Source organism: Periplaneta americana, chromosome 2 (genome assembly GCF_040183065.1).
Source record: "Periplaneta americana isolate PAMFEO1 chromosome 2, P.americana_PAMFEO1_priV1, whole genome shotgun sequence".
Taxonomy (NCBI): Eukaryota; Metazoa; Arthropoda; class Insecta; order Blattodea; family Blattidae; genus Periplaneta; species Periplaneta americana.
In genome coordinates this window covers 11,108,434-11,130,095 of record NC_091118.1, presented here as the reverse complement: position 1 = coordinate 11,130,095, position 21,662 = coordinate 11,108,434, and the positions used below count along the sequence as shown (strand labels likewise).

Here is a 21,662-nt window from a genome sequence, read left to right as displayed (position 1 = left end):
TTATCCAGTTGTTCCTCCTCTTCAATTAAGACGCATGAAGCAATTACAAATTCTTATTCGCTAACAGACGTAATTAATAGACCTAACCTCAACTCCTCTGTTTTCAGCAATGTCAATATCGTACGACGTCATGTTTTAAACAGCTGATAGGGAATCCGATGAGGCGATGAGGTGGAGCCGTTACAGTGAACGCACTGCACTTAAAATATCCGTTGCGTGCGATTCGTACGAGGAGTGCGATACGATGTAGAGAACGCTTACCTTTATGGTGCAATCCTGAGTCACGGGCAAGCCTTCCAAGCGTCCCGTTTTGCTCTACCATCTGAACTTAAGAAGTCAATTTCGGCCATCTGTGGAGTTATCGCACTTTATCCATCCACCCAGCACTTACTCACGCAATGAACAACATAACAACGCTATTGCTTTCCAACTAATCTCCTGTGCGGAAGTAAGTTTGAAGAGTAAATTTTGAAATCTTATCACTTAACATATATTTCGGCCTTAAGAAACATTAAACAAATAATTATTTAGGTTTGGTTATGATAATAACATGGATGATATTTATTTCTCGTTTTAATACACTGCTGCATTCATTTGTTGACAAAACAAAACAAAAGAACAGTACATGGCCTACATCGTTTGTCCTTGCCTTGGGGGATTAAACTCGTTCCGTGTTGACGACCGCATGAATTTATGCCAGTGGCTTACGTAATAGACAGGGTGTCAGCTTCTCCTCAACTATTTTGTAAGTACATTTAACCACGCCTTCAAAATTAATATTCTGTCCTTAGTTCTCAATTTAATAAATTATCTTACATTATCCCATTATAATTTTACAGGGCTTTGAATTCATACGCCCATTAAACAGCAGCACGAGCGACCTACATTCTGTAGCATGTTTCGTTATTTTGGGAACTGAATCTGCCTGTATTTGAAGATTGTTATGCTTTTATTCTATTTCTCTGTACATTTATCAAATACCACAGTGTTAATTGCCTATTCTATGTTCTTCGTGGTGTTAATTTCATGATACATGTATATTTTTAATGGCATATGCTCAAATAACCTACTACATCAGTTTTTAAACTTTTTAACGATTGTTTCACCTGAATATTTTAAGTGTTCATCATGTGTTATTGTCAGGCTTCGATTCTTCGGACCCAATAGAGCAGTTCAGTGGGAAATCTGCATAACGGCGTACTGAGTATAGTAGTAAAGCGTACAGTGGGTGGGGGTACTGTAGAATGAATGCCAACAAATACGCAAAGAAAAACGCTCTGGATTTCAAGGTTCTGATGAATAATTTGTTTTTCATACAAACCTATTGTCAAACTGTGTCTGAAACTATTACACGGCTAGAAAAGTCAGAGCAAGAGATGCCGGAAGCCCTCAAATTAGTTGAGGAAATGACACAGAGAATTAATGAGACACCAAGTACACCGGTTACTGAACGTCTAAAACAGAAGTGGAAATCAATTTTATATAAAAATAACGGATATGGAACATTGTGTAATATAAACAGCAAATTAGTGGACGTACTGGGTGTTCATTTCAAAATGTGTCATGAGGTCACTGTTGTGAGTCAGCGATTTGAAGCGAGTTTCAGCTTTTATGTCAGAGAAGTTGCCTATATTCAAGGTGTTCAATCTGAACTTGAGAACGTGTACGGTATAACTTGAACGTCGTAGCAACAGATGGCGGTCTGTACGGTCTGTGTGCTACCATAACCTCTTTCGAACTGTGTTTTGCGCGGGAAAGTCGTACGCAGGGTATTTGTTATCATTAGTTGTGTACGGCAACATTCCACAATACAAATCAAATGCTCTGTGTCCATGTTGACCGTCGAAGTTTGTCAATGAATACGTAAGTAATCGACTTGACTCTCTCCCCATATCCCGACAGTAAGAAAAAAACTCACCTCAGTAGACTACGTGTTTCTAAACAGTTCACATTCCTGCCACTACCGACGTTACCGTACGTATCGGTACGTACTCTTCAGAATGAACGCCGTACTTGCTAGGCAACTTGTCTGTCACATAGGTAATGAGCCTTTGCGGAAGTGTAGGAAGATTGAATTCTCTAGGCTCATCGGCTAGCCACATGACGGCATACAGCGAGCCATGACACACTTTGAACTGAACACCCAGTAGAGTCACCCGAGAATAAAGGACTATCTCTTAGAGACTGCAATGATGTTGGGTTTTTTCGTTTTGTTCCTATAAAGTCATGCGACGTAGAGCGCATCTTTTCACAGTACAAATTGTGTTTGGCAGATAACCGAAAAAGATTTACGTTTGAGACACTGAGAATGTTTCTTGTAGTACATTGCAATTCGGTACTGTAACTGCACTTCCTAAAGACGACCAATAGGATAAATGAAGAAATGAAAATTGCTACATGTTTATTTCCACCATTAACACTGTGTATAATTAAACACAAATGCTTATAAAAGACAGGAGGATAAATGCTTTTCACATTCTTTTGACATTGTCATTGTGTAATGTATATTTACTTTCAGAATGTACATATGTGTGTGTTTCCCCATACTACCGTACTCTACTCTAAATAGCAACGTTGTTACCTCAACACATCTCTACCTTTCACTACCTGCAGCGAGTCAACAACCTATAGTACAAGCACAGTAAACTTATTGTATCGGGTCCAAAGTCTCGAAGCCTGGTTATTGCTTTCTCCTTTAATATGACCTGAAGATGCCATGGTTATGGCGAAAACGTTTGTCAAAAACTTTTATATACCATTTCATGTAATATCATAATGGTTCAACGTGTGTACTATTGATAAGTAATTTGACTGTAATAAACCTACACATATTTGATACTTATATTATACTTATCGGACCCAACATGCCTTTAAAATTGTAATACTTCAAGTATAGTACACGGAACCCCAAGACGTTCCATTATGTCTCCTCTTAATTTCTTCCTAACCGTTAGACATCGAACATAGTTATATCAGGTTAAGTCGATGTAGGTTAACCCATTCCTCCTGACACATTCCGCAAAATTTGGTGTTCACAAACAGTCTTACTAATAAACCTTGTATAATTTTTATACGAGACTTATGCAGAGTTGGAAAGAAAACGTTACTAATAAACCATGCATAAGCGATGGATGTATAAACAGCCTGTAACTATACATGGGAATTGATTCCCAGTAGTTACAAACGCGAAACCCCCTGTTTAAGTATTGCATATACAGGGTGTTTAAAAAATACGGGACATATTTTCAGGTATGTATTTCCCACATGTAGACAATCAAAATATTTCATTACAACATGTGTCCGAAAATGCTTCATTTCCGAGTTATGGCCTTCACAACATTGAAATTCACCGGGACGTTTTTCTTTCCGCAGGTCGTTTTCATTACAGAAGATGTTCAAAATTTCCACCTCCTGCTTGAATACAGACCTCACATCGATGTCTCATTGACCTGCGAACACGATCCCAAACTCCAGGAGTATTGCGTATGTCCTCAGAACATGCCACAATTCGATTCCGAAGGGATTCCAAATCAACAGTCTCCAGACAGTCGTATGAGGAACATTGACTTGCAACGCTACCCTTCGTGTGCTGATAGAAGGAGTCGTGTTCACAGCCTCCAGAATCTCCTCCTGTACTTCTGGAGTTGTAGATCTTGGTTGTCCCCTTCCCAAACCAGGAGAGTTAAATTTTCCATACTCGCACAGACGGTAATGGAGACGTACAAATGTCTTCCGATCTGGACATTGTCGCTGTGGGTACCTCTCCTGGTACAAACGACGAGCCAGCGCAGCATTGCCGTCCGCCTTACCGTACATGAAGTGTATCTCTGCCAGCTCTTGATTTGAATACATGTCGCACAGTCTAACGCCTACACAACACTGAATGTAACCTTCGCCTCGGAATGAACTGTCAGAGTGCCCTCTTAATGTCTCCTTTGACGGCAACGACCTGCGGAAAGAAAAATGTTCCGGTGAATTTCAATGTTGTGAAGGCTATAACTCGGAAATAAAGCATTTCCGGAGACATGTTGTAATGAACTATTTTGATTGTCTACATGTGGGAAATACATACCTGAAATGCCCCGTATTTTTTAAACACCCTGTAGAGCAAATATGGGCGACTTTTGACAACTGTTGGTATCGATTGTCATTTTATGACGATAGTTGCCTTGTAACCAAACAAACCAAAGAGCACAGAATAATTAGAATAATATTGTTATAACTTTTTTTAATCAAAATATAGCGTGATAATGGATCAGGTCGAGTTGTACTATCGATAGTTAGCGCGGCACACTAGCGAACGCTATCGGACGCAATAGAGAATTTCAGTTATTTTGTTACCTTTCGTAATAAAATAATGACGAAACTCTAGCTTAGCTGTGTAACAGTTGTATTTTTATAAATCACGTATGTAGTGATTATATTAATCAGGAATTTACAAACTGCTTATAAACGAGCTATTCGCTGTGTAAGAATAAGACAGTTGAACGTCTGTATAAGAGTTTTTATTGGTAAGACCGATAATCATTAACGTGAGAATTGTATTAATATATTTAGACTACTTACCTAAGCTTATATTTATTGCTTGGTGTAATAGAAAGGGATATATGTCAAATTCTTGTCCACCTACATGCTGTGATAGTTTATTGAGCATAGCATATATATGTTTGTTGAATATCTGCACATTGGATTTGAATACGGACACGTTAAAGTTTGGTGCAATACATTTTCGATTCTGCATCCACTTCACACCTGAAAAGAAGAACAAATTATGAATTCACTTACTTCATAAAAATTGATTGGATTTTATAAGTAATTCTCTATTTTTCAACGTAATCATGTTTTATCTCAATACAACTTAGTAAGATCCAGAAGATTTTATGTATGGGGGTGTTTTCTTTAGTTGGTTTCTTAACGACGCTGTATCAACTAGAGGTTATTTAGCGTCGATGAAATTAGTGATGGCGACATGAGGCCAAGGATTCACCATAAATTACCTGGCATTCACCTTACGTTTGGGGAAAACCTCGGAAAAAACCCAACCATGTAATAAGCCCAAGCGGGGATCGAACCCGGGCCCGAGCGCAACTTCAGATCGGCAGGAAAAACCTAATGTTGAAAAAATGAGTTTATAGTTAAGTAACAATGAAAAATTGTACCCGAAGTCTACGATATCTATTTTGTGTTTACATCTGGGTTATATGACGTAGTTTTCTGCAGATTTTGAAGAAATTTTAAAATTAAGATATTAAAAATAATCATCTTATAGTAAGACGTTGCACTTGTACCTCTTGTGTCCCACACTAATTTGCAGATTACGCAGGGGTTAAAACTGAATGTAAAAAAATCAACGAGTTCCATTTCATTTACGCATACGTCCAATATAACATCAGCTGATCCACCAACCACTAAAACATTCAAATTTTAAAATTGTACTTTCAATAATTGTTCCTTTTAAAATTATTCATGTTTATTTTTTATTTCATCATCGTTAATTAAAACTTTTCTTGTTTATCTCATCATCCCTAATTAAAACTTTTCTAACACTTATTTATATTATTTACGTTATGTTATAGCTTCTGCTATATGATATTATGGATAGTCACGTATCAGAGATTGTTTAATACTAAGATTTATTGAAAATCATCTGTCAAGTGACGTTGATTACTGGGATCCGGATAATTGAAGTGGAATGCAACTGTCTTAATAAAAATGAAACTGAATCAACAAAGCCTTCTTGACCAGTAACCGTCCACAGAGTTCAATGAAGATTCCATAGTTGGCACAACTGATAACAAGAAAACAGCTAATCATAACACACTACTGCCATCTAGCGTAATGTTGAGATGGTACAATAATAGATTTGAAGACAGTTGTATTTTCGTAAGTCAATTAATATTTTGTTGTATTAGAGTACTTTATTTCTTCTAATCTTTATATACTTTCTTCTGATCGTGTAATAGTCAATTAAATCCCACTCGAGTTTTGATTTTCTCTAGACTATTACACTCTTACTACGTCATACTACTTTTGACCAATAAAATGGTACGAAAGGACGTATTTCAACCAATCATGGCTGCTTATCGCACAATTTTATCGCGTCCCTAGCATTTGTTTAATTTTATTGCGCCCTTAGCATTTGTTTAATTTTATCGCGTCCCTAGCATTTGTTTCTTTGTTTGCCAACATTTGAAACTGCTCTGGTCTGGACGTCAAAAAAAAAAATATATATATATATATATATATAATTACAAACCACTCCAGTTGATGCACAGCAGTTTCAAATATGACTCACATTGACATTCAAGAACAAGAATTAATAAAAATCACTGATCATACCTATGCATCTTCTGAAATCCGATTTACAAATAAATGAAGAGCACCATTCGGAAATCCTGAATAAGTTGAATACACCATGTAGGCCTAAATCAACGAGTTCCACTTCTATTACGCACACGTCCAATATAACATCAATTGAACCACCAACCACATTCAAATTTGAAAATTGTACATTCAATAATTATTCCTTTTAAAATTATTCATGTTTATTTTTTATGTCATCGTCGTTAATTAAAACTTTTCTAACACTTGTGTATATTAGTTAGGTTATGTTATAGCTTCTGCTATATGATATTATGGATAGTCACGTATCAGAGATTGTTTAATATTAAGATTTACTGAAAATCATCTGTCAAGTGACGTTGATTACTGGGATTCGGATAATTGAAGTGGAATGTTGCATTTTAATAAAAATGAAACTGAATCAACAAAGCCTTCTTGACTAGTAAATTGCCGTCGTGTATAATAGATCGAGAACTTCTCGACGAGAAGGCATTGCTCACTACTGCCATCTAGCATGCATCTAGCGTAATATTTGTAATGTTGAGATGGTACAATAATACATTTGAAGACAGTTGTATTTTCGTAAGTCAATTAATATTTTATTGTATTGGAGTACTTCGTTACTTCTAATCTTTGTATACTTTCTTATAATCGTGTAATAGTCAATTAAATCCCACTCGAGTTTTGATTTTCTCTAGATAAATCTGCTCGTGTTCCACTCGCAGATTTATCGATAAAATCAAAACGTCTAGTGAGATTACTGTTGATAAATCAAAACCTCTAGTGAGATTACTGTTGATAAATCAAAACGTCTAGTGAGATTACTGTTGATAAATCAAAACGTCTAGTGAGATTACTGTTGATAAATCAAAACCTCTAGTGAGATTACTGTTGATAAATCAAAACCTCTAGTGAGATTACTGTTGATAAATCAAAACCTCTAGTGAGATTACTGTTGATAAATCAAAACCTCTAGTGAGATTACTGTTGATAAATCAAAACCTCTAGTGAGATTACTGTTGATAAATCAAAACCTCTAGTGAGATTACTGTTGATAAATCAAAACCTCTAGTGAGATTACTGTTGATAAATCAAAACCTCTAGTGAGATTACTGTTGATAAATCAAAACCTCTAGTGAGATTACTGTTGATAAATCAAAACCTCTAGTGAGATTACTGTTGATAAATCAAAACGTCTAGTGAGATTACTGTTGATAAATCAAAACCTCTAGTGAGATTACTGTTGATAAATCAAAACGTCTAGTGAGATTACTGTTGATAAATCAAAACCTCTAGTGAGATTACTGTTGATAAATCAAAACCTCTAGTGGGATTACTGTTGATAAATCAAAACCTCTAGTGAGATTACTGTTGATAAATCAAAACCTCTAGTGAGATTACTGTTGATAAATCAAAACCTCTAGTGAGATTACTGTTGATAAATCAAAACCTCTAGTGAGATTACTGTTGATAAATCAAAACCTCTAGTGAGATTACTGTTGATAAATCAAAACCTCTAGTGAGATTACTGTTGATAAATCAAAACCTCTAGTGAGATTACTGTTGATAAATCAAAACGTCTAGTGAGATTACTGTTGATAAATCAAAACCTCTAGTGAGATTACTGTTGATAAATCAAAACCTCTAGTGAGATTACTGTTGATAAATCAAAACCTCTAGTGAGATTACTGTTGATAAATCAAAACCTCTAGTGAGATTACTGTTGATAAATCAAAACGTCTAGTGAGATTAGTGTTGATAAATCAAAACGTCTAGTGAGATTACTGTTGATAAATCAAAACCTCTAGTGAGATTACTGTTGATAAATCAAAACCTCTAGTGAGATTACTGTTGATAAATCAAAACCTCTAGTGAGATTACTGTTGATAAATCAAAACCTCTAGTGAGATTACTGTTGATAAATCAAAACGTCTAGTGAGATTACTGTTGATAAATCAAAACCACTAGTGAGATTACTGTTGATAAATCAAAACCTCTAGTGAGATTACTGTTGATAAATCAAAACCTCTAGTGAGATTACTGTTGATAAATCAAAACCTCTAGTGAGATTACTGTTGATAAATCAAAACCTCTAGTGAGATTACTGTTGATAAATCAAAACCTCTAGTGAGATTACTGTTGATAAATCAAAACCTCTAGTGAGATTACTGTTGATAAAATCTAAATAAAGCACTTTTGATAAAATAGCCTACTCACGCTCACGCATATACTGAAACTGACCGATCTGTTCTGAAGATTCTAAACTTTGTTTATTACTAAGTGGGAAGAGTCAACTAATGACTAAGCATTATTTCAGGTGTTCACTTTCATTCGAATTATCGCCAGGCAGGAAAAATTAAATTGAGCATTGCTTCATTCGTAAAGTCAATGTCAAAGTAAAATTATCATATCAAAGACTTCGTTGTAAATAAAAAAATGCATTGTAGAGAGACTTTCTGGATGACATAAAATGTATTTTTCAATTCCAAAATTTCGCGACACACTCCATAGGGCTGCGCTACACACCGGTTGGAAACCACTGCCATAGCCGAAAATCACGTCTAGAAGTTACACGACGAGTATTGTAGACTCTTCTATAATTTCTTTGAACCTGTGTTGTTGAATTAGTCTGAGTTAGCCATTCTACACAACGAGATTTCTGTTTTAAATTCGTCATTTTCAGGAAAAATGTCAGACACGGAAAAATGTGACACACGACTCAAGCAACAATGACTATTGCCAATGAATAAAATCTCGCTACTCCTGTTTACATCTTATAATAACCATAATTGAATTATTCTGATCATGTTATTGGATATTTTGATATTATTTTGTTACATTATTTTATGTACACGGTGTATATAAAGAATTGTTCAAGTGTGCCCCCTCTTCCCGTATTTCGCATTGTAAACCTGCCAAGAAACCAACAGATTTTTTTGCCGAATTATATATTATACTACCAAGAGAGATAAATAAATAAACTTACCAGTTTCTGTAACTAATCCTTTGCCGAAAAAAGACTCCATACATTTGTAGAATTGACCTTTGTCCAAAAGGTTCGTGTCAGTGAGTAGAGTCTGAAAAATACAAAAAAACAATGAGCTGACATTCTCAAATATTTAATTATCGTAATAAATTGATAAACGCAGTCTTCCGCGACAGTGTTTAACACTACAAATTCAGCGACCTCTGCAAAGAACCTCTATTTCTTAGGATCTGTGCTTGTCCCCTCTTGTGTGCGTGTGCTACATTGTTTTAAAAGACGTACGAGGCGCATCCAGAAAGTAAGTTTCCCGATTTTTTCCCCTTGAAAGTAAACGTAATTAGCCGTGTCAATTGCGCATGCGTAACAGATCTGTGACGTATCAATCATATGCCAGCCGGACAGGTCCCGCCTGATGCCAGTAGCGTGGCAGCAGTGGTCCGAAATGGAAGCTCTTATTCCTTCTCCCGCCGCCTGCGAGGTTCGGTCGGTGATAAAGTTCTTTAATGCACAAAGCATTGCGCCAATTGAAATTCATCGGCAGTTCTGTCAGGTCTATGGGCCGAACATCATGAGTAAGCAGATGGTGCGTCGCTGGTGTAGGCAGTTTTCCGAAGGTCGTCAAAGTGTCCATGATGAAGAGCGCAGTGGGCGACCGTCCCTCATCAATGATGATCGTATTGAGCTGGTGCGGCAGTGCATCATGGAGAACCGTCGCTTGACGATTACAGAGCTGAGCAGCCATTTTCCGCAGATATCGCGATCCTTGTTGCATGAGATTGTCACTAAGCACCTGCTGTTCAAAAAAGCGTGTGCCAGGTGGGTGCCGAAAAACCTGACACCCGAACACAAAATGCAACGTTTAAGAGCAGCACTGACATTTCTGCAACGGTATCACGATGACGGCGACGAGTTCCTTGACAGGATCGTCACGGGCGATGAGACTTGGATTTCGCACTTCACCTCGGAAACCAAGCAGCAGTCAATGCATTGGCGGCATAGTGGATCTCCGGTCAGGACGAAATTCAAACAGACGCTGTCGGTACGGAAAGTGATGTGCACGGTGTTCTGGGACAGGAAGGGCATTCTGCTCATTGACTTCCTTCCAAGAGGTGAAACAGTGAACGCTGACCGTTACTGTGAAACACTGCGAAAATTGCGACGTGCCATTCAAAACAAGAGACGTGGAATGCTTACTGCAGGTGTTGTGCTCCTCCATGACAATGCTCGTCCACATACGGCTCGGCGCACAGCAGCTGTTTTGACGGAATTTGGCTGGGAGTTGTTTCATTATCCACCCTACAGTCCTGATGTTGCTTCCAGCGATTTTCACGTTTTCTTGCACCTCAAGAAATTCCTGTCCTCCGGTGAGCGTTTTGGCAACGACGAAGAGCTGAAGACGTCTATCACACGCTGGGTCCATTCACAGGCGGCAGAGTTCTACGACACAGGGATACAAAAGTTGATCCCACAATACGACAAATGTCTCAATTCTGACGGTGGCTATGTTGAAAAATAGCTGAAACATTGCTGTACCTGTTGCCAATAAATGTTTTCCTGAAAGTGTGTGTTCTTTTTTTTTAAATAGGGAAACTTACTTCCTGGATGCGCCTCGTATCATTTAACCACGTGTAAGTAAGTGATGTATCGGAATTACATTTTATGCATTGTTACTTTTAACCATAGTTCCATATTAATTCAACATTAGTAGAACCTAAATGTGTCACATCTGCTGGTCTAAAGCATAGCATTAATTTTGGCCCTCGGTTGTACAATGCTTTAACTAAATTACACCCAGAACTTCTAACATGTAACCCACTAACATATAACAAGAAAATTAGAAACGTGTTAATATTTTCAATTTGATTAAATAAATTTATAGCCTATGTGTATGAATTAATCAACCTGTATTATATTTGTATTCTATAATTTTGAAATATATATTAGTCCTACTTTTCACGTGCGATATTATTCTTCTATAGTGTTAATATTATATTATATAATTCCATTGCCGCTGTAATTATATTTTAGTTCCTATTTTATTTTACTTATTTATTTATATTATTATTATTTTTTATTTTAATATTATATCTGAACTGCGACCGAGCACGAGCGCTGCTCATTCGGTCTCAAATTTTGTTAATACTACTGTATCTTCTTTTTATTATTGCTTGTATTATTTTATTTGTATTTCTCTTTGTTTGTTTTGTAATTATATTTCTTTATTCTGTATATTTGAAATATATAAATAAAAAAATATCCCTAATAACTACGTTTTCAACCATCGTTTCTTATTTTGTTGGTTAAGTTTATTTATACACGCTTTAACAACTGTGGTCATATCGCTTGTAGGATCTTTGGATATATCTGTAGACCCTGTCAGTATTGTTGAGTTCCTGCTTCTATTGTGTGTCACAGATGGCTTGGTCCATGTAACTGATTTAAGTTTTGATTAATGTTTATGATATTGGTGACTGAGGCGGCGATGAATCATGGCATGTAAATTTCCAATCCGGCATTTGCCTTTGAGACTGAGGGAAATCATGGAAATCCACAGTAAGATTGGCCGGTTACGCGATTTGAAACAGGGACCTCTCGGATACGAGTCTCAAACGTTACGCTACCAATTCGCTCGGTAATATGTTAGGAGAAAATCCACAAACGGTTAGGGAAAATACAGAAATTGTACTTGAAGCAAGTAAAGAAATAGGTTTGGAAGTAAATCCCGAAAAGACAAAGTTTATGATTATGTCTCGTGACGAGAATATTGTACGAAATGGAAATATAAAAATTGGAAATTTATCCTTTGAAGAGGTGGAAAAATTCAAATACCTGGGAGCAACAGTAACAAATATAAATGATACTCGGGAGGAAATTAAACACAGAATAAATATGGGAAATGCCTGTTATTATTCGGTTGAGAAGCTTTTATCATCCAGTCTGCTGTCAAAAAATCTGAAAGTTAGAATTTATAGAACAGTTATATTACCGGTTGTTCTGTATGGTTGTGAAACTTGGACTCTCACTTTGAGACAGGAACATAGGTTAAGGGTGTTTGAGAATAAGGTCCTTAGGAAAATATTTGTGGCTAAGAGGGATGAAGTTACAGCAGAATGGAGAAAGTTACACAACACAGAACTGCACGCATTGTATACTTCACCTGACCTAATTAGGAACATTAAATCCAGACGTTTGATATGGGCAGGGCTTGTAGCACGTATGGGCGAATTCAGAAATGCATATAGAGTGTTAGTTGGGAGACCGGAGGGAAAAAGACCTTTGCGGAGGCCGAGACGTAGATGGGAAGATAATATTAAAATGGATTTGAGGGAGGTGGGATATGATGATAGTGACTGGATGGATCTTACTCAGGATAGGGACCGATGGCGGGCTTATGTGAGGGCGGCAATGAACCTCCGGGTTCCTTAAAAGCCAGTAAGTAAGTAAGTCATCGTGCTTGCATGAGTTTCTGTAGTAACGACTGAGGAATTAATGGCCTCACTGTATTGAAACGAGTTATATTTCCTGTGATAGACTCAGTATACATGCTAATTTTGACATTTTTCTTGCAATTCCTTCATACAGATATTAATGAATTATAAATTTACGGGGCTGGAACTAAGGAAATAATTCTCTAACTGGGTTCAAACTATGGATTGACACTTCGTATGATTTTCTGAAAACCGTGCCATAACATTGTGAGAAATCAAGACCAACATCACAGAGAAGTTTCTGAAGTAATCATTCCAGGGAAAGTACTTTTCTTTCATTCACACTGACTTTTTTTTTCTCCAAGGTAAAGTTTTTTGGTCTAGGGTACTCTTCTTTATTCGCTAATTGTACCCATATACATAAGGCCCACACATTTCAACTTGATATTCTGTAACAACATCCAGTGGCGGCTCGTGATAAAATATTATGTGTGTTCACAATATTGTGTTCCAAAATCGAAGAGAATTTGAAATCGTACGTCTTTAGCCTAATATGAAATGTCATGATTCCAATGTTTAACTGTCGAAAAAACAGTATATAAATTCAAAACAACATATAATAATAATAATAATAATAATAATAATAATAATAATAATAATAATAATGAAACCTAGTCTTTTTATTTCCAATTTTTCCTGGAAAGCCAGTTTATCCAGTTCTTTACTCTTCATAATTACTTGAACAGAGTTCATTGTTTACGTTTGTTAAAACAATACCAGTACTGTAATCCCATTCGCATAGATTGATTACTATAAATACATGCCAGTAAATATTATTCTTAAATAATATACACCACCATACAGATATTTAAATTCATACCACCATCACATTCAGCCAGCACGTCTTTGAAAGCCAAACTATGCTATATGCCGACACTGAAGTATAGTAATTCACAAGCTACACTCTCGTAGCAGCACTGTACACACATCCACATAAAGTAAACGTTCCGACAGTGAGATGCTGACACCTGCAGGCTAAAATACAGACTTATTAAATTTTCTCCTCGAGATACAGCACGCAAACAATAGGCATCGATGCACCTGACATCTGTAGGATAGATTCACTGTTCACGTAATGCTTTGTGCTCTTGACGAGTCATAAGCGGCCAGCGAAAGACAATTTTCTCCCGCGCATGCGTTAAATTTCTGTAACCTTCTTGAAAAGAGCACGGCTTGTACGTGAACGGATGTTGCCAAGTTTACATAAGAAGTTTATGCAAGATTATGCGGGAAGTTTAAAATACTCGATCCTGATATTATACATCGCCACTACGCCAATACGGTATTAAATAATAAAACTAGTCGTGCATCAATGGAAACAGGGTGTTCACGTGCTCTTGTTTTCTTATTGACGCACCGCCACTGACAACATCTACTAAGCTGGGCAAAATCTTTGGACCGGAGTTAATTATTCTGAATACACTGCATAGCCATCTCTAGCGATCTTCACTTGTTTCTCTGCTCCTTAGGTTCCAGGCATGGTCGCTAATGCTGGAACATTTTGCTTACGTCTATTCTAGAGTTCAGCGCCTGTAGTTAGGCCTACCACATCACTCACCTTGCAGTCCTCGGTGTTGTTGATGAAGACTGCCAGATGTTGCAGGAACCATACTCTACAGATTTTCGGATACTTCTTCTGCATCAACTCACAATATTGCAGAAACTCTGAAGAATAATAAAAATCAATGTAATATATTATTATGTGAAAATTCTTGCTTCTCATCACGGTTAACATACATTTTAATACTCGTATCTACGTATGTATGTAGATTAGGTTATTAATGTATGTAATTATTAGGTTGATGCAAATACTCGTAGAATTTTTTTTGCTGTGACAGAAGTTTTTATTTGACATGAATAGAAGAGAGAAATTAATAATAATTTATCTATCTATCTATCTATCTATCTATCTATCTATCTATCTATCTATCTATCTATCTATCTATCTATCTATCTATCTATCTATCTATCTATCTATCTATCTATCTGTCTGTCTGTCTGTCTGTCTGTCTGTCTGTCTGTCTGTCTGTCTGTCTGTCTGTCTGTCTGTCTGTCTGTCTGTCTGTCTGTCTGTCTGTCTGTCTGTCTGTCTATCTATCTATCTATCTATCTCTCTGTCTATCTGTCTGTCTGTCTGTCTTTAATGTGCCGTACAACAGCCAGTGGCCAATTACAGTTCAGCACAAATATAACAAAAACATAAAACAAAAATAATTATTACACGTAAATACAATTACAATTAATTACAATAATGACGGTGAATGGATAAATAATGGATGACTTTAAAATACATAACTAAGAATACTATGAGACAATGATAATTGAGTATAATGCCTAAAAGAATACATAAATGATAAATCGTTGCCAAGAGCAAACAAAGTCTATACATTGAAGGGATCGAATTCGCAGCCATGCATGTTGGCATTTTTAATGCATCTGGAGACTGGTGAAAGAAATTTCGAATTTCTAATATAGAAAAGTTTGTGGGCTCTCATATCTTTTGTTGGAATACGTAAGGTAATATTGTTTAAGAAAGAGTCACAGGATATATCACCTTTGAGGACTTTACTAAAGAACTGATAATCTAGCTCATGGCCTCTAGCATATAGATTTTGACAATTAAAATATTCACATTTTCTCTCATAACTATATCCGGAATTAATGGGCAGAAATCTGAATGAACATAAAGATATAAATTTTCTTTGTATATTTTCTAATTTAGCCGAGTCCGTAGTTGTAATCGAGTTCCAAACTACAGATGCATATTCGAGTTTCGATCGCACCAATGTATAGTATAGCATTAGAAGAGAGTCGGGCGTGGAAAAAGAATAAGTTATTGACCGTATTATTCCTAACATTCAATAATAATAATAATAATAATAATAATAATAATAATAATAATAATAATAATAATAATAATAATAATAATGCAATTTAATCTTTGACCTTCTCTTCCGCCCGGCCAGACTCTAAGTCTGAATGAATGCAATAGTTTACAGTAGTGACTAGCCTACATTAATATCTAAATCATCATCATCATCATCATCCTTCACGAATTAGGCCTCTGTAGACCTGTTTCAGCCCCATCTAGCAGTCTTCTAAAAGGTCTTCCTGGTCGACGATATCCTCTAGGTTTATACTGCATCACAATTTTTGGGATTCTTGAATTTTCCATTCTTCTTACATGATCTAGCCAATTTAATTTGTATCTGTTTAGTTTTTCTTCTACTGACTCTACTTCTAATTGTTCTAAAATTTCTTCGTTCCTTTTTCGGTCTAAAAGAGTATATCCTGCTGTCCTGAAAAATTTCATTTCCGTTACTTTGATTCTGTTCATTTCTTTTTTCTTTAATGTCCAGATCTCGCTTCCGTATAAAAGAGAGGGTAATGCTAGTGTATTATATATTTTTATTCTTGTAGATTTTTCTAGTAATTTAGCTTTTAATGTATTGTTTATTATTCATAGAATTTGTGTAAATTTGGTAATTTTCTTGTTCATATCTTTTTCATTTTGATAAGATATTTCACAACCCAGATAACTGAAATTTTGTACTTGTTCGAGGCATTGGTTATTGTGCAATATCTTACTTCTGACTGGGTCTTGTCCTAAAAATGCCATTACTTTTGATTTTTGTGCTGAAATTTCCATCCCAAAATCTTTTAATATTCTATTTAATGTAGGGATAATCCTCTTTGTAAATTATCCTCTGAATTGGAAATGATGACTTGATGATGGGCATAGAGAGTAAAGTATCTAAATCAGTGATGGCCAAATGGTGGCCCGCGGACCTGAACCGGTCCGTGAGTAAGTTTCATCTCGCCCCCGAATAAAAATGTATGATTAGTTCCTTTTTTTAATCCATGTGTAAAAGTTGAAGTGTAGCAGACTATGATAATGTGCCTACTCCGCATTTAAATATACTTAATTTACAATTGCAAGGGAAGAACCAGACAATTTTTATAATGATGGCATTTGTTGATGCTGTGAAAAAGAGTCATATCTATTCCAGGAAATGTTGTGGACAGTGGCGGCTGGTGCTTCAAAATTTTGTTCGTTTACTTTCTTACTACAAAATATTAGGCCTATCATGCTACAGACGTAAAAATTTGCAAAACTCACCTATTTATTTCCACAATGTTTTCCAAGAAGAGTCTCTTCGTAATATTATTAGAGCGTATCCGTTCATAAACGAAATGAATTTTCCCACTGAACTTTCAGTTATTTACGGCACTGACGAGTTCAGAAACATTTCAGGCTGTGTGTCTCTAATGGAATTTTTCAGAGACAACAATTCATGTTCAACTTTCGGCGAGTGTACAAAATTACTAGAAATTTTACTAACACTCCCTATGACGACTTCAGAGGCTGAAAGAGGTTTTCCTACTCTCCTCCGAACAAAACACAAGGAAAACAGGACAAAGATTTTCTTATTTCACAGCCACATAACCACTGAAACTTCTCGTACGCGTCAGAATGGAATTTTCTGTTGAACGAACTGGTTTTGGTTTTCACGCACTGCGAAATTTCAAGGATCGGAGTCGATCTACCAAGACGCTTAATCTCACACTTCTCTTCAAAGCTACGCGGTGAAAATGGATGTTGTATCAAAGACTGAATTGTATTCATCTTAACTAGCAGTGGCGGTGTGTCAATAAGAGCACAAAAGCACTTGAACACCTTGTTTCCATTAATGCACGACTAGTTTTATTATTTAATACCGTATTGGAGTAGTGGGGATGTATAATATCAGGATCGAGTATTTTAAACTTCCCGCATAATCTTGCATAAACTTCTTATGTAAACTTGGCAACATCCGTTCACGTACAAGCCGTGCTCTTTTCAAGAAGGTTACAGAAATTTCACGCATGCGCGGGAGAAAATTGTCTTTCGCTGGCCGCTTATGACTCGTCAAGAGCATAAAGCGTTAAGTGAACAGTGAATCTATCCTACAGATGTCAGGTGCATCGATGCCTATCGTTTACGTGCTGTATCTCGAGGAGAAAATTTAATAAGTCTGTATTTTAGCCTGCAGGTGTCAGCATCTCACTGTCGGAACGTTTACTTTATGTGGATGTGTGTACAGTGCTGCTACGAGAGTGTAGTTTGTGAATTACTATACTTCAGTGTCGGCATATAGCATAGTTTGGCTTTCAAAGACGTGCTGGCTGAATGTGATGGTGGTATGAATTTAAATATCTGTATGGTGGTGTATATTACTTAAGAATAATATTTACTGGCATGTATTTATAGTAATCAATCTATGCGAATGGGATTACAATACTGGTATAGGCTATAGTGTATCAGTGTGTTGTGAATGAAAATACAGTATATTACTGAAGACACGCTTTTGTAAATTGTTTTATATATTAATTTTTAACAAACCTAAACAGTGAACTCTGTTCAAGTAATTTTGAAGAGTAAAGAACTGGGTAAACTGGCTTTCCAGGAAGAATAGGAAATAAAAAGACAAGGTTTCATCATCACTATTATTATTATTATTATTATTATTATTATTATTATTATTATTATTATTATTATATGTTGTTTTGAATTTATATACGGTTTTTTCGACAGTGAAACATTGGAATCATGACATTTCATATTAGGCTAAAAACGTACGATTTCAAATTCTCTTCGATATTGGAACACAAAATTGTGACCACATATAATATTTTATCACGAGCCGCCACTGTTAACTAGGGTCTATTTAATATAGTATAGTAACACAAACAACACAATTTATTAAAACAGCTTCTTACGCGCTCTCAACCAACTCGACTCAAGTAACTGCGGTGAAACGGAAAGCAAAAACATCAATAAAATTCAAGCTCTCCCTCTACCCTAAAAAAAAAAAACTTGCTTTCGCGCCTATCTGCAGTCGTAGGGCGGGCATGTTCTGTCTTCGACTCATTCATTGTTACTCATTGGTAGCTCTGTGAGCTACTGTCATTTGTTTCCATTTTCAGAGCTCTTTTATCTCCCTGTTCGTTTATCAACAACTTGAAATCCACACTGGACAACACTCCTCTGATCCCCTCGCCCCGAAAAGGTACCCAAGCTCAAGCCAGTCTCCATAAGAAGTACGGTCGTTTACTTTCGCAAGTCAAGATGAGGAGGCTCTTACAAACGATTATAGTTGGATGAGGAACTTACTACAGCTGATCATACCAATCGTGTACTTAGACTTAAATTTCACTGAAATCGGTTCAGATATTACCGCGTGAAAAGGTAACAAACATCCAGACAGACAGACAACCAACAATTTTTAAAAAAATGCGATTTTTGTTCTCAGAATGGTCAATTATATATGTTAACACCAATTATTTTTGGAAAAGCGAAAATTACCAGAAAAATATTGGTTACGCATTGATTATTAGTATAGATTTCCCTAAATCTTTTATATTTTAAATTTGTTATGTGCATGGTTGCTGAAACTGGACGTACTAGGCCAGGGATATCAAAGCTTCTGCACTGCGTGCTCTCAGGAATCCGCACAACAGTCCCTTAAGAGCGATGATTGCACTTTAGCTTGCTGAAAAGTGAACCTTGTTGGATTTGTATTGCTTGTAGCATGAGAATGTATTGCAGGCGCTTTGACATCTCTGTACAGGGTCTACTTCAGAAGTTACTTTACTTTACGTAAAAACAAATCTGATTTAATTTAAGATTATGATCAAAATAATGAGTTGCAGTTGACAACCTGGTGAAGTGCTGCCAACTTCTAAAACGTTGCCAATAATGGGCAGCATTTTGGGTCCTGGGATATTGACTGTCATCTTCTTCATCCGATGGGTTTTGGCGATAAACAGCGCCCATAAGATGCCGATTCCAACCAGGAAGCTGTAGAGAGCAACGAGTAACATCTTGTGCAGCTCACAGTTCTGATTTGTTGCAGGAAATATTTTGAGGCTATCTGTACTGAGCTGCAACACAATAAAACATTCACAGTTAAGTTATCGCGGTGGACTAGGAAATTCAGGTCGAAATACACTGTCAAAATTTGTATAAATATAAGTGTAATGATTTCGAGTAGGAAGTTAAAGAAGTCGATATGCAATTAGACCAGAGACATGGGCCTATTGTTCTGCATCTGAATTTCGGCGTGGTTGAGAAATAGTCGGTAAATCTTGCCTGTAGCCCTCCTACGGGGCAGGGTTATTTTACTACCGTAAATCTACCATACGAAAGCCACAGCTTGACTTCCTTTCAAATTAAGCTTTGCTAAGTGTTTATTGCCCTTAAATTTATTTATTTATTTATTTATTTATTTAAATTTAAATATACAGAATAAAGAATATAATTACAAAACAAACAAGAGAAATAGAAATGAAATAATACAAGCAATAAAGAAGATACAGTAGTATTAACAACATTTGAGACCGAATGAGCAGCGCTCGTGCTCGGTCGCAGTTCAGATATAATATTAAAATAAAAAATAATAATAATATAAATAAATAAGTAAAATAAAATAGGAACTAAAATATAATTACAGCGGCAATGAAATTATATAATATAATATTAACACTAGAGAAGAATAATATCGGACGTGAAAAGTAGGACTAATATATATTTCAAAATTATAGAATACAAATATAATATAGGTTGATTAATTCATACACATAGGCTATAAATTTATTTAATCAAATTAAAGATATTAACACATTTCTAATTTTCTTGTTATATGTTAGTGGGTTACATGTTAGGAGTTCTGGGTGTAATTTAGTTAAAGCATTGTACAACCGAGGGCCAAAATTAATGCTATGCTTTAGACCAGCAGATGTGAGACATTTAGGTTCTACTAATGTTGAATTAATATTTCGTTTTGTGTCATAATTGTGTGTCTGTAATACAAACTTATTACGATTTTTATGATAAAATTTTAACAGCGTATACTTATAAATTTGTTCAATATTAAATACATTAAATTCAGAATAAATTAATTTAGTTGGATAATCGAAACGTTTCTTCAAACAAATTTTAATTATTCGTTTTTTGTAGTAAATTTAACGGACTAAGATATACTGAGCTGTAACACAATCTAAAAAAGTCGGTAATAAACCTAGGAACCTTGGATACAAAAACTTACAACTGAACATAGGAACAGAAGTATTTCACGTGCAGTAAATCTATGACACGAGACACCCAGTTTTATTTATTTTTCAAGAATATATCTGTGGTATTCGGGTAAAGGGGGATAAGTCATTTTTTGTGCAGATGGAATTTTGTTCCCCAGATGAACACACAAGTTAAAACAAATGAGTGTGCAAAATCTAAAGAATACTAGCAGTTGATGTGTTTTATTTGTGTAGAAAACTATTTTCAATAAAGGTCCAAAGTTTAATTTTCATTTATCTCCAAACTCATTTTTATGACTTATCTCCCTTTACCCAAGCAACACAGATATATCCTAAGGATTTTATGGCTTTAAATTTCATCTCCGTCAATCGGCTTTAAACCATGAACTTCAGATCCCATGTACAGAATAATAACTGCTAGGAAATGCAACAAAGGAAATATTAGTTTTAAAACAAAGTCGTAGTTGATAGCGGAAACCGTGAGAAATAAAAAGCGTAAAATTTTCCATTGTGACCTCTTTATTCAGCGGCAATTAAGACAAACTAGATGTTATGCAACTTTATATCATCAATTGACAATAACGTGTAATTGTGTGTTTTGATTTAAAATAAAATCCTGTTAATTTTGAAGGAAATTATTCACTTCATTCCCTGATAAATTGCCTTGTACATACTGAATAAAAACAAAATCCGTCCAATAGTTTAGTAGAAATCGCTGTACACAGACAGACTAGTACTAAAATTATTATATTTCATGTACATCATTCCCT

The 21,662-nt window shown here is 35.8% G+C and overlaps 1 protein-coding gene across 1 annotated transcript in view; it reads right to left on the bottom strand.

The window, feature by feature from the left end:
* LOC138713228 (cytochrome P450 4C1-like) overlaps positions 1-21,662 on the bottom strand; it is a 61,507-nt gene that overhangs the window by 38,510 nt on the left and 1,335 nt on the right. The window contains exons 2-5 of the mRNA XM_069845158.1: positions 19,518-19,740; positions 14,375-14,481; positions 9,329-9,419; positions 4,567-4,752 (exon numbers count right to left, since the gene is read on the bottom strand). Coding sequence (XP_069701259.1) covers positions 4,567-4,752; positions 9,329-9,419; positions 14,375-14,481; positions 19,518-19,680 — 547 coding nt within the window. The 5' untranslated portion in view covers positions 19,681-19,740. The remainder of the gene's footprint in view (positions 1-4,566; positions 4,753-9,328; positions 9,420-14,374; positions 14,482-19,517; positions 19,741-21,662) is intronic.